General features: G+C 43.6%; 1 protein-coding gene across 1 annotated transcript in view; it reads left to right on the top strand.

Annotated features, from left to right (window-relative positions):
- Positions 1-11381: 11381 nt before the first annotated feature.
- fanca (FA complementation group A) overlaps positions 11382-14692 on the top strand; it is a 119890-nt gene continuing 116579 nt past the window's right edge. Inside the window, exon 1 of the mRNA XM_078400856.1 lies at positions 11382-11915. Within this exon, the coding sequence (XP_078256982.1) occupies positions 11846-11915 (70 nt within the window). The 5' untranslated portion in view covers positions 11382-11845. The remainder of the gene's footprint in view (positions 11916-14692) is intronic.

The following is a 14692-nucleotide window of genomic DNA, read 5'->3' as shown; positions in this document are numbered from 1 at the left end:
ATTTCAAATCTCTCACCAGTGCATTTACAATGCTCAACACCCTTCTCAAACAGTCATTCCACAAACAGAAACTCTTGGATATCAATAGGCTTTATCAATAAGATACCAATAATCTCAGGTAGGCACAAAATGCTGGAGTAACTCAGCGGGTCAGACAGCATCTCTGGAGAGAAGGAATGGGTGACGTTTCGGGTCGAGACCCATCTTTAGATCAGTCTGAGGAAGGGTCTCGACCCAAAACGTCACCCACTCCTTCTCTCCAGAGATGCTGTCTGACCCGCTGAGTTACTCCAGCATTTTGTGTCTACCTTTGATTTAAACTAGCATCTGCAGTTCTTTCCTACTCAATAATCTCAGTCTAGATTGTGCTACCCGTATGATCTATCCACCACTTCCATGTCAAGATTATTCCAGGGTCCCCTTTGGAAGGAAATGTAGTGGAAAGTATCAAGTATTACTTTGGGGAATTGACAGGGTGAATTGGGCATTCAATTTAATTGCAGTGGATTGTGTCCTTTTAAAGTAAATATAAGAAGATAACTGCAGATGCTGGTACAAATCGAAGGTTTTTATTCACAAAATGCTGGAGTAACTCAGCAGGTCAGGCAGCTGCCTGGCCTGCTGAGTTACTCCAGCATTTTGTGAATAAAAACCTTTTAAAGTAAATATTGTGTTGAAGAATAGATAGACACAAAATGCTGGTGGGACTCAGCGGGACAGGCAGCATCTCTGGAGAGAAGGAATGGGTGATATTTCGGGTCGACACCCTTCTTCAGAAGAATACATTCATCCTCGGATGCTTTAACATTTATGACCTAACAATGAACAAAATCCCCAAACGGAGCTAAACCTCACCAACAACTGCTGAGGAGAAAGGGACAAGGACACCTCACACAATTGGGCACTACTGGGCTGGATTTGACTCCATTTCCTGCCGACCACGGAATCTAGTCTACATTTATTACATTGTCTCACCTCTTTTTATGGGGCCAAAGTTAAAATCAGATGGACCGTAATTATAATCGACTGAGTCTCACAAAATGCAAATATCTTGGCACAGGTGCATTACAGAACTTCCACTGCAAGCAATTTCCCAGCACTGAAAGATGCAACACGTGCAACTTCATGCATTTAATTACGTGATCGGAGGTCACAACTGTACCTTTTGCATGTACATCATCACAGCAGAGTGATTATATTTATCACCATTTCATAAAGTTTCATACATTGCCACCGACAGGGCAATAATTTTCTGTTTAATTTTGCCTACCTCGATGATAAATGCCTGCCTTGACTTCAAGCACCAACATCTGATTTGATCTTTGTAATCTCCACCTCCCGTGACTTCACTTTGTAATCCACCCCCTGAGTTTTGCTGGTTGCAGACTACTTTGCAGTGTCATAATGCAGCAGATAATTTTGGTGCAACCCTAAAGCCTGCATACAAAGATATCCTTGTGCTCCCTATTCCACCAGCTTTCCTGCTCCCAGTTCCAAAAGTTCCCTAATTCAGAGGAACTATAATTTTAATCAGTGTATTTTGAAATAATAATAAATGTGCTGAATTCAATTTTAGTTCAAATTTACAGAAAATTTAAACCATTTTCTTGACAGCTTCCTTACTATTTTTCCTTAGTCATCAAACTAGTAGAACTGTCTCATTTGGATCACATCCAAAGTGAAGGCAGTTCATGACTGCAAATAAAGCTACTGACATCACAAGGCCATAACTGCATTGTCAATCTGCCAGCAGAAAGCAACTATTTGCAACGTTCAGCACAAAGATCCAACTATGTTACCTTCGCCCAACTAACAATGATCTATTCTACATTTTCCTTGATCTCCATTCCCTTATTCCTGTGTTCACACCTTACACTGCCTTATCGATACACTTCCTTATCTATGCACCGCCCACTCCCCCTGACATCAGCCTGAAAAATGGTCTCGACCCCGAAACGTCACCCATTCATAACGTTTCAATACTCCTTCATCGAGAGCCTCATCGCATTCTCCTTCACCTGCTGGTTACACTCCATCAGCCTTCAGAACAGAAACCGCCCTGCAGAGCACAGCCAAAGTCTGTTCCAAAATTATTGGGCTCCCTGTCAGAGCCCTCTCCACCCTACGCGACCAGCAGATGCTAAGGTAACTGGCAGGATAACCTTCACACGTCCTGTTCTCTGCGTTTGAGTGGCTCCCCTCAGGACGGCGGCTTCGCTGCCCAAGCTGTAGGACACAGAGGAGAAGGGCAACCTTTGTCCCCAAGGCTGTTCAGCTCCTCAACTCCCAACCACCCCTGTCCCCATGCTCACCCTGTTAATCCCACCCCCCCCCCACAATAGTTTTTGTACCACTCTACGTTCCTTTGTAAATTGCCCCACGGGGACAAATAAAGTGTTTTTGAACTTTGAATTCCTTCTCTCCAGAGATGCTGCCCATCCCACTGAGTTACTCCAGCATTTTGTGTCCATGAGCTACTCAATGGTGTCACTTCCAGTGATTCCCTAGTTCCCAGCAACAAAGACAACATTAAACAAGCTAAGCAAGGCGTCTCTATGACTGTTGGACAAACAGTCTGAGAATTTAGAAGAAATGAAGGGTAAAAATTAGCAGGAAGATAAAGTTGAAGTTAGCAGTGGTATATATTTTTCGATGATGTTGCTGAACCCACCAGAGGCTAGTGCAATGTGACCATTGCATGTAATTCCATTGTTGGCGAGACCAGATAGGTAAAAGAAGTGCCTCCAACCATGGTCTCATCCACATACCTTTGTCAAATCTACACCAGGTACCTGAATGACATTGGTTATGGATGTTTAATTTGATATAACAGGGACAACACTTTGAGTGGTGAATTCAAGTAAGGCATGCTGGGTAAGGTGGACACAACTTTGGGAAGGCTATAATTGGGAGAAGAATGGGAGATTGTAAATTAGTTGGGAAGCGGAGAGGGGTCAAGGCGTTTTCTGAAAGATGTGCTGATGTGATACGGTATTGAGAGACAATAGACAACAGGTGCAGGAGGAGGCCCTTCGGCCCTTCGTGCCAGCACCGCCATTCACTGTGATCATGGCTGATCATCCACAATCACGAGAGTATGATCAGAGTGAGAAAGAGTTTGGAAAGAGAGTGGGGCAATGGCCGAGAAGAGATAATCAGCCAATCTGGAGACCAGAGCGGAAATGTAATCAGCAATGTCAGAGTATTCGGGTCATGGAACCAAGAAATGGGTCTCAATGACAAGACACAGAGGTCAAGAGGGATGGTAGAGAGATTCTGGAGCAAAATGCAAGTTCATTACGAGAGCAGGGGGAAAGAGTTGTTGGAAAAGAAGGAAGAACAGGAAGAGAGAGTCGTCTACACATTCTCAGTCCCAGTGACAAAGAAATTCATGAAACCATTGTTCTTGTGAAGGTGATGTAGAAGAGAGTTAAGAGAAGTGTTTTTTTATTGCAGATGTGGAGTGTCATTACTGTCCCAGGAATCTGGGACAGTAAGAGTAGGAAGAAACTGCAGATGCTGGTTTAAACCAAAGATAGACAAAGATAAAAAGCTGGAGGAACTCAGCAAGACTGGCAGCATCTCTGGATAGAAGGAATGGGTGACGATTTGGGTTGAGATCCTTCTTCAGACTGAGAGTCAGGGAAGAGGGAGAGACAGAGATATGGAAGGGTGAGGTGTGAAAACGAAACATCATAGTAAGCTGCTCTGTCAGATGAGAACGGGGGTGATCATGCTTAGTGCTGCAAATACACTAATGGTGAATGGGTAAAAGTAATTGTTGCAACTATTGAAGGTCAAGTCATAGTTCATACAAACATAGAAAGTAGGTGCTGGAGGAGGCCATTTGGCCCTTCGAGCCAGCACCGCCATTCATTGTGACCATGGCTGATCATCCACAATCATTAACCCGTGCCTGCCTTCTCCCCATATCCCTTGATTCCACTAGCCCCTAGAGCTCTATCTAACTCTCTTTTAAATTCATCCAGTGAATCGGCCTCCACTGCCCTCTGTGGCAGAGAATTCCACAAATTCACAACTCTCTGGGTGAACAACATTTTTTCTCACCTCACTTTTTAAAATGGCCTCCCCTTTATTCTTAAGACTGTGGACCCTGGTTTTGGACTCCCCCAACATTGGGAACATTTTTCCCGCATATGATAGAATGCAAATGAAATAACTTTGTGATTTCTGACGGATGCATTGGTCCGTTGAAGCCATTACTTCTCTCAATCCAGCTGCTGCACTGGTTGAGCCGCCATTACAGAGAGGATGTGGAAACTGAGCACGTGCAGCCACTGGGCAGAGCCACTAATGGTTCTGAATAAAGGAGCAGAACTGATATATCCACCAGACATTATAAACCAAGGGTTCCCAACTTGGGGTACATTTACCCCCAGGGGGTAATTTTCACCAACCCAGGGGGTAAATTTGTTGATTCTGGATTTGTACTTTTTTTTCCAATTATAATTCCAAAAAAAAATTATTATTTAGTTTAGACGTATAAATGTTGTTTGATGTGTTCTCGTTGACTGACTGTGTTTGGTTCTGGTCTACCTGTATCTGTTCATCATTAGTTGTTCATAAATAAGTGAAGTAACATTGTTATGTGCTATTATTATTGTTATTTGAACTTAAAACACTAATGTTATAAAACAGTATTTGAAAATTTCCCCTTTGTCGGTTGCTTTATTATGATAGAAGTGTAAACTCAAATTACTGAACGAAACAGGGTGGGAGTAAATCTACTTCCGAAAGGTTGCCAGGGGTAAACGGGACGTAAAAGGTTGGGAATCTGTTATAAACTGGTGGATTTGCTTTACAGTTCATTTGAAGTATCAATTTTCTTTTACATCTAAACGAGATATCATCTAACCATTTGTTTTATACCTAACCCCAATGCCCGCAGTGAAAGGGGAAAATGAGGAAAAAATAAAAAATATATAATTTAGAAATAGGCTGGTTTGCAACAAAAAAAAAGACACAAATTGCTGGAGTAATTAAACGGGTCAGGCAGCCAATGAGAACATGGACAGACAAAAATAATGAGCTTGTTTGCAATTCAAAGCAATTAAAAAAGATAAATCTTTAAAAATACCAGAATTAATTAAAAAAAAACACAATAACTCACACCAGTTTAAAAATAAGGACATTTTCAGGAGTCAAATAATTTTGAAAAAACATTGGGTAAAACTAGTTGTATGTTCGTTCTGGGGGTGAGTGGCAGACATGGTTGTATCCGATTGTGCTGCTTCCACATAGATCCAGTGACCCGTGCCCAAACCTGACCTAGGACGGTCTGTGGTCGTGGACTTGGCCTATTCTTTCTGTCACCATTTGGGCATCCTCCTACACCCCCAAATACACGTCGAGAGGTTAACTGGAGGCTGTAAATTGCCCCAAGTGCAGATGGGTGGCAGGAGAAAGGTAGGGGTGGCAGTGGGGGATGGGGAGAGTCAAGTGTCAAGAGTGTTTTATCGTCAAACTGAAACAGAACAATGAAATTCTTGCTTGCAGCAGCACAACTGAAAGGTAAACGTAATACTCTGAATACACCACAATAAACAACAACCAAAAAAGTTCAGTATCATAGATTGCAAGGAAGCAGGAGGTAGGAGGTGGGATTCTGAGAGCCGACAAAGATACGATGGGCAAAATGGCCCCATTCAGATCAAAAGAAAAGGACAGAATATGACGCAGATTGCTGGAAGCAATGAAAACAATGGAGGACCCTGGGTGGGGGGGACTGCCATGAGGGGGGATGGGGAGGGGGAGGGGGAGGGGGGAGAACAATGGAGGACCCGGCATGGGGGAGGGGGGGGAAGAGAACAAAAGAGGGGCAGGCGGGGGTACTTGGTAGCTTTATCAGTGCCCTTTATGTGGTGACTATTTGCACACCTTGGGCATGCACGCAAAGAATTTCACTGTGACTTGTCACATGTGATAATAAAGTATTTAATTCCATTCCATTCAATTCCAAAACCGCCCTTGAAGGCATAATGGGCACCAGCAGGACATGCACACATCAGGATCTGAGCTGCCAATTATCAACATTCAATTATTTATTTCAAAAATGTTTAATTTAACTTTTACAACTCTATACTCACAGCAGCTAAATTACATTTATTTAAATCGAGTTCGCAGCATTGCAGGCTGCCAAGTTACAGAATGGAACTGCTTATCAGGGCACTTCAGATGTGTATTGCAAATGGAGGCGTGATTTGATAAAACATGGCCTTTAAGTGCTGCGGTGAATGTTCGAAGGGAATTAGAAATTCCAAAATCGTCTCCCCTATCTTGACTGCGAAGAATTTATATTGGAGAGGTTTGAGAATACCCATTAATAAAAAAAATAGCAACTGAAATTCACAAAATAAGTGAGGATGTTTTTCAAATCCATGTGGTTTAATTATCCCCATTTCACGGGCATGTTATCCATCAGTTGCAGGTGGTCAGAAGCCAGATCTGTCCCAAATTTGTTTACAAAACCTATTATTAGGGAAGAGCATGATTTCCGGTTCCACACACCGGTTTAGTTCTGAGACAAAGTGAATTGTGCCAGTTCTGATGTGACTCGTAACACCCACGATCCATAAAACCTTTGGTTGAGGTTATTATTCACAAAATGCTGGAGTAACGCAGCAGGTCGGGCAGCATCTCAGGAGAGAAGGAATGGGTGATGCTTCAGGTCGAGACCCTTCTTCAGACTGATGTCAGGGGGGGGCGGGACAAAGGAAGGATATAGGTGGAGACAGGAAGATAGAGGGAGATCTGGGAAGGAGGAGAGGAAGAGAGGGACAAAGGAACTATCTAAAGTTGGAGAAGTCGATGTTCTGCCCAGGCGAAATATGAGGTGCTGTTCCTCCAATTTCCGGTGGGTCTCACTATGGCACTGTAGGAGACCCATGACAGAAAGGTCAGACTGGGAATGGGAGGGGGAGTTGAAGTGCTCGGCCACCGGGAGATCAGTTTGACCAATGCGGACCGAGCGCAGGTGTTGAGCGAAGCGATCGACGAGCCTGCGCTTGGTTTCGCCGATGTAAATAAGTTAACATCTACTGGTGGAGAGGTTAGCTGTATCATATCATATTAACCACAGATAGACACAAAATGCTGGGCTAACTCAGCGGGTCAAACAGCATCCCGGGAGAAAAGAAATAGGTGACGTTTCGGGTCGGGTCCCTTCTTCAGACGGGTCTCCAACCAAATCATCACATATTCCTTTTTCTCCAGAGATGCTGTCTGACCCGCTGAGTTACTCCAGCTTTCTGTGTCCATCTTCAGTTTAAATCAACATCTGCGTTCCCTCCTACTCATATTGACCATAAACTGTCCAAAATTAATTCCCTATCTACCTTCCTATTCTTAATGTACAATAATTAATCTTAAAAACAGCCTCCATTCTGCATTAGCCACAACATTGTGATTTACTAAATACGCAGAATTAAGAGGCAATAATTTCCTTTGCACCTGTCTCTTCATTGAGCAACTTTGTTAATATTATTTCCCTGCTTCTTTAGCATTTCAATGCAGATTTTCTCCTTTGAGAATATTTCCAACTCCCTTTAGAAGACTATTGTTGAACATGCATCCTCCAAACCACAAGGCAATATATTCAAGATCCTTACAAATTGCATACAGCAAAGACAAAGCAAAGCAAATACAGAGCAATTGAGAATATATTAAAGGGCTGAACTAATATTGGAAATGTTGACTCATTTACAAGATGAACGAACACCATGGAACTCCTTATGTAATTATGGGTATTGAGCATAGTTATTAAAGCCACCAGTACAGTTAGTGACATCTAAAAAGGCAGGCAAAGCATTAGGATCAATAGCCAGAGGGACTGATATCAACTCCCAAGTCGTTCTACCTTCTGAACCAAATTCCTTACTAACTCAGTCTCGGCCTAATCTAAAATTTGAGGACAGGACATCTTCAGAGTTACTCCGAACTGATCAGTTAATGTAAATGCCAGAACAAGCTCAGTTGTCAAATTCCTCACTGACTCCCTCTCCCTAGATTTCCATAGCTGATTGATTATCCAAAGACGTACATGTTTGATGGGGTAATTGGCTTGGAATAAGTGTAAATTGTCCAAAGTGTGTGTAGGATAGTGTTAGTGTGCAGGGAACACTGGTCGGTGCGGACTCGGTGGGCCAAAGGGCCTGTTTCTGTGCTGTATCTCTAAAATATCCAGCCTTTCCCAATTTCTTGTGATAATGTGGCAGCTGTTGACATCTGGCAAGTGTCTGCAATTCATACATTTAACTCAGTGGCCTTTTTGACAAGGTGTTTGCCCATTTGAATTTGTCACGCACTCCTCTTAATTCCAGTTATTTCTGTGTGTCCCAAGAATGTTTTTCGGTTTAATTATTGATGAATGTATTTTCATAAGCCTCTTGATGTTACGCTTCCAAACAGCCACCTTTATATGGTCAAGGTAAAATGATATCAGGGTTTGACACCTTAGATCGATGGTAGAGCAAGATTGAGTTTCACCTTATGAAACCTAGCAGAGAGCTATGAGGCGTAATCTCAAAAACACGAGACAGAAGTTTAAAGATAATTATTTCCATTCAAACAAACAAAACATCTAGTCTTCTTACAAACCTTTCATGATGACTACTCCATTGCAGTGGTTGTAGTGGGCCTTTTGGATAAACTAAATGAAACATTCTTCCTGAACACTATTTATCGAATGCACACAGACGAGGTAAAGCTACACCAATGCAAATGTGTGAAGTAATTAATCCTCAAACAAAAACATTCACCAAATCCTTACCTTTTCCTTCATGGAAAAAGAGTCTTTTTTCCCCCAATGTTTGTATTGTTTTTGGTTTTGGATTAAATAATTTTCTTTTGATTTAAACAGGCATCCACCAAACCATGAGGCAGCACATGAGGCAGAAGTTTGAGTTAACGTTCTGCCTTATTTAACATTGTACAGCTAAGGCCTCGAGTCTACATTGAGTCAAAGCACAGAAACTGACTTTTCACCCCAAATCAAATAGTCCATCTCATCAGTTGGCACTCCCATTTCCTTCATCGAGTCCCAGTTACACACGTAATCATTTAAAAAAAAAGTTTAGTTTAGAGATAGAGCATGGAAACAGGCCCTTCGGCCCACCGAGTCTGCACCGACCAGCGATCCCCACACATTAACACTACCCGACACACACTAGCGACTATTTTTTTACACTTACACCAAGCCAATTAACCTACAAACCTGTACGTCTTTGGAACGTGGGAGGAAACCGAAGATCTCGAAGAAAACCCATGTGATCACAGGGAGAACATACAAACTCCGCACAGACAGTACCCATAGTCATGATGGAACCCGGGTCTCTAGCGCTGCAAGGCAGTAGCTCTACCGCTGCTCCACCGTGCCGCCCTAAATTTCTCCCTCATGGTTCTCTGATGATTGTTACTTCCCTCAACTAGGCCTCGCGGAATGACTCACATGATTGGGTCAATATAAGGATTGAGAATTGAGTAACAGACAGGAAAGCAGAGGGGGAATTAATATTTTTTGGGGGTTAATACAACACAAGGAGCAGTGAAGACAGTTAACAGGTGCAGGGGCCTTTGTAAAAGCCTATAGTGCGGCTGCTCAGTTATTCAGCTGTGTCTATCAGCAATTCAGTAAGGTGAACTTCTGCATCAACTTCACTTTTCCATCACGTCAACTCCCCCTCTCTCATGCCCCCCGCTCTCTCACGCCCCCACACCCCCTCCCCCCTCTCTGAGAACAATACAACCACATTTATTAGAAACACAAAGTCAGGAATAAAAGTAAATTGAGAGAATGCACAGAAGCTACAAGGGAGATTGGTTAACCGGTCAGACAAAATGTCAGCAGATGAGACAAAGTTTAGAGAAATTTTCAATTATCAACTTTTGCAGTAAGAACAGTGCAGCGGATTTTCAATATCTTAAATATTCTTAAATATCAAGAATTCTTAAAAGCCAAGACAGGGAATATACTGAAGATATGTTGCCACAGTTGGATATCAAGAACAGCAATTCAGAGTCAGGGTAAGAGTCCGTCAATGAGACGAGGAATAATTTCTTCACTTGGAGAGCAGCAAATATTTGTAATTATCTGGTCCCAAGGAGGCTATGAATGCCTAAGTATGTTCAAAATTGTGATCAATAGAGTTTCAAGCACTAAAAGGATTCAGGGGGTGTCCCAGAAGTGTGTGTGAGAGAGAGAGAAAGGGGAACATGAGAGAGAGGGGCATGAGAGAGAGAAAGAGAGAAAGAGAGAGAAAAAGAGAGAAAAAGAGAGAGAGAGAGAGAGAGAGAGAGAGAGAGAGAGAGAGAAGGGGGGGAGGGGGGTGAGAGAGAGAGCGGGGGGGGGGGGGGGGGGGGGGGGGGGGGGGGCATGAGAGAGGGGGAGTTGACGTGATGGAAAAGTGAAGTTGATACAGAAGTTCACCTTACTGAATTGCTGATAGACGGCTGAATAGCTGAGCAGGCTCACTATAGGCTTTTACAAATGGCCCTGCACCTGTTAACTGTTTTTGCATAGCAAGCTTACGCTCTTGTCATTGTTACCTCCTTACGTTTCTCCTTAAATCTTTGATTTATTAAGGGCAATTTATATAAAAGCATGCTTGTTGCCTCGAAAAGGTCACCAGTGAGCACCAGTTCCCCAACAGAAATGAAACCCTATCAGTAAATTTGCTCACTCCCCCATCTCTCCTCCTCCTTTTATTCAATTGCCCTCAGCCTCTTAAAATGTGTTAAAACATTGACAATGTTAAACATTTTGTAATTGAATCATCAACCCGTTTGAAACAACTGAAAAGATTGGGGGGGGGGGAAGGATATGTTTAAAAAAAAATCAAGTCACAGATTAAAATTCTGGACAGCTAACTTTTTTTCTTTGCACAGGTGGGCTGAACATTTATCCAAACACACACACAACACCTCCATCACATTGCTTATGAGTATTATGTGGAAAGCAAGGGCAACATTTTAGCTGCTTCATCTTGTGGGCAGTGAATGACACAAAAAAAACCCCCCAACCTTTTTATTCGGGAAAACTGCAACTGAACACCACTTTGAGAGAAGTAAAACACCACTCACTTGCTGCACATTTTCTTTCCATTATTACAAGTTGTTCTCTAAAGTTTGGGAAGGCGAGGCATGCACAGCTGGGTTGTTTTGTCTAAAACTGATAACTGGGCAGCAGAGAGTGATGGAGCTGAACTTTGCTACACTCCAGCCAAAGGGGGGCGGGGCACTCCCCCCCGCAACGTCAATCACACGCCGCCCGCAAATCAGCAGCGACTTTCGGGTACGAGACGTCCAATCAGACAGCGGCGAGGGGGCGGGACCGGCGCCAATGCGGAAGTGGACTGGAGCACAGGAGGGAGGGAAAGACCAGGAGCAATGAAATCTCCTTATTGTCATGTGCGCTGGTGTTCAATGCACCCCAGCAGATGTACAGACAAGATTATTAGTACAAGAAGCGAGTCATCTGCTGTTGATGGCACATCTTTGCAAAATGCATGCAGTCTGTGACAATTTGCAATACAGTTACCCAGTGATTTAGGGCCACAACAGCAGCCAGTGGAGCTGCTATAACTGAATTACTCCAGCACTCTGTCCATTTTGTAGAAACTGATCCATTCTTACTAATCCAAGGCATGGTTGATGATATTACTATGATACACCATTTCGAGCTATATATTAATATTTGCAGTGGTTAGTGCACTCCAACTCTGAAAGATAACCCAGTTTCACAGTGGAGTAGGAACGAAATAGACACGACAACTGAATTCAAAGGTGTATTTTATGCTCTGCAGAGTTGTTCTTTTGTGCGAAGGTCAGAATGTCCAGTAATGCTCCGTCCGACTGTCGATTTGATGTCACTCGAAGAAAAACGTTCTCGCAATTGTTGGGTGAGTTTCCCCTGAGATTATAATCAGTCTTTTAAAATACGTGCCGAATGAAAGTCGGACACGCTTTGCCCAAGGCCAAGCATTGTTTGGTGATGTTTGTTAGGTGAAGCAGAAGGGTATATGCACTGTTATCTGCACTGACCTTGCATTCTGTTAACATGCATGCACTCGTGTATCTGAAATGTTTATGAGGGAGCATAGATTCAAGATGAGAGCAAAAAGATTTAATGGGAACATGAAGGCCAGATTTTTCATCGAGATGGTGGTGGGTATATGGAACAAGCTGTCAGTGTAAGTGGCTAAGGTGGGTGCTATAACAACATTTAAAACAAATTTGGGCAGATACATGGATAGGAAGGGTTTAGTGAGATGCGGGGTGAACTCAGGATAAATGGGACTGCATTAGTTGGGGTATCTTGGTCAGCAAGGATGAGCTGGCTCAAAGGGCTTATTTCTGTGGTGTATCACTCTGACTGCTAAGCAGCTACAATGCTCTACATTTTGTTGGTTGAACACACAGCATCCTGGTGCATGTGAAGGTATAGATAGGTCAGTGAATGGCAAGTCAGTGAAACACATTATCATAGAATAGCATCAGGTTCCCTGAGTAATGTTGTTATTGTGCAGGAAAGAACTGCAGATGTTGGTTTACACTGAAGATCGACACAAAATACTGGAGTAACTCAGCGGGACAGGCAGCAACTCTGGATGGAAGGAATGGGTGACGTTTCGGGTCGGACTTCAGACTGAGAGTCGGGGAGAGGGAGTCACAGAGATCAGGAAGTACAAGAGATCAAAAGAGATGGAGATCAAGGAAAATGTAGAATAGATCATCGTTAGCTAGGAGAAGGTGACAACAAAGCAAACAGAGCAAAATGTAATCAGGGGAAGGTCAGTCTGGTCGAAGAACTGGGATGGAGAGGGAGGGAAAGCAAGGGTTACATGAAGTTAGAGAAGTCAATGTTCATACCGCTGGGTTGTAAGCTGCCCAAGTGAAATATGAGGTGCTGTTCCTCCAATTTGCGCTGGGCCTCACTTTGACAATGGAGGAGGCCCAGCACAGAAAGGTCAGTGTGGGAATGGGAGGGGGAGTTAAAGTGTTTCGCAACCGGCATTGTGTTGATCGAGCAAATGGAGAATATTCCATCGTGATCCTACCTCTTGTTTTGAAGATGTGGGGGGTTGGGGAATAAGGAAGTGAGTGATTTGTTGTTGGACATCTAATCTCTGACCTGTTTTTGCAGTTGCGCTATTTGTGTAGCTGGTCCAGTTGAGCTTCTTGTCAGTGGGAAGTCCTGGTTGTTGATGGTTGGCTACTTGGTGAGGTAATGCTGTAGAAATATGTGGTGAGTCTAGGGTTGTCCCGGGCGGCCGCCATTGGTGGAGCGGGAGCACGTGGCCGCTGGCTGGGTGAGGTCACATGGGGCGCGGGGCGTTGACGTCACCCTTTGTCCCTTATTTGGGAGTGAGGAAGTTGGCGACCCTACTAATACGGGACAAAGGCGGTCCTGGACAGGACAAACTAATGTAGCCCAAAATACGGGATGTCCCGGCTAATACGGGACAGTTGGCAACCCTAGGAGAGACTCTCCTGATGGTTCAATGGGGGGGATAAATCAGCTTTATCAATAAGATTTGAAGGAAATGTGCTAATTAAACTATGATGAAAGTATAGTAAATATTCTTCAAAGTGTAGACTTTTGAAGAAAAAAACCAACAAGACCTTTTGAAAGAGTGCAATTATGATGTAACTCAATAGGTAAACACAATCAATTAACAAAGGACGTAAGTTCATAAGTGATAGGAGCAGAATTAGGCCATTTGGCCCACCAAGTCTACTGTGCCATTCCATCATGGCTGATCTATCTCTCCCTCCTCACCCCATTCTCTTGCCTTCTCTCCACAACCCCTGGCACCTGTACTAATCAAGACTTAAATGCTTATTCAGTGGTAGCAGCTCACGGGATACCCCAGTTAATGTACAGGAAGTTATGAGGACAAAGGTACTGAGAGTAGTGAGACTCTTTTTTCATAATGCAGGTAATTGCCTTCCTTGACATCACAATGGATGTTGCATGGAGTTGTTGGCCACTTGCCTCTTCATTGGCAGCCGTGGGGCCAAGTCCTGAAGGCAAACTCAGAAATCTAAACAAACACTCGCTCAGTACCTAGGCGATCGGTGGTTGTTGGCTCACTAGTGTCATCTTTGGATTGCCCCATTAAACTGAAATCACAGCTGCCTTATCCAAGGTGATATACAAAATCCCATCAATGACTGCAAACTTCCTGTTGAAAATCAAAACTCTGATAATGCTAGAAATCTGGAATTTAAAACAAACGCTGGAAATGCTGGTTAAGCAGCATTTATTCAGAATCAGAATAAGAATCAGAATAACCTTTATTGTCATCCAAACAAACAAGTCTTTTGGACGAGATTCCATCACCCACAGTCCAACAATAAGAGCAATAAAATAAGCAATTACACACACAATCACAAACCAACTCAAAACAAAATAAAAAGAAGCACCCATCACAGTGAGTCTCCTCCAGCCGCCTCCTCACTGTGATGGAAGGCCAGAATGTCTTTTCTCTTCCCCTGCCGTCTTCTCCCGTGGTTAGGCTGTTGAAGTTGCCACATTCCAGGCCGCGCCGGACGGTGAAAGGTCCGCAGCGGGCCGACCCTCACCCCGCGATCCGGGGCGGGCGAAGACGCTGCCGTCGCCGCTGCACGTCGGGGCGGTCGGGGCTCACGACATTGAAGCACTCGCCGAGCAGAG

This window comes from Rhinoraja longicauda, chromosome 6 (assembly GCF_053455715.1).
Source record: "Rhinoraja longicauda isolate Sanriku21f chromosome 6, sRhiLon1.1, whole genome shotgun sequence".
Lineage (NCBI taxonomy): Eukaryota > Metazoa > Chordata > Chondrichthyes > Rajiformes > Arhynchobatidae > Rhinoraja > Rhinoraja longicauda.
The sequence above is the reverse complement of the archived record's forward strand: the minus strand, read 5'-3'. Positions and strand labels throughout refer to the sequence as shown.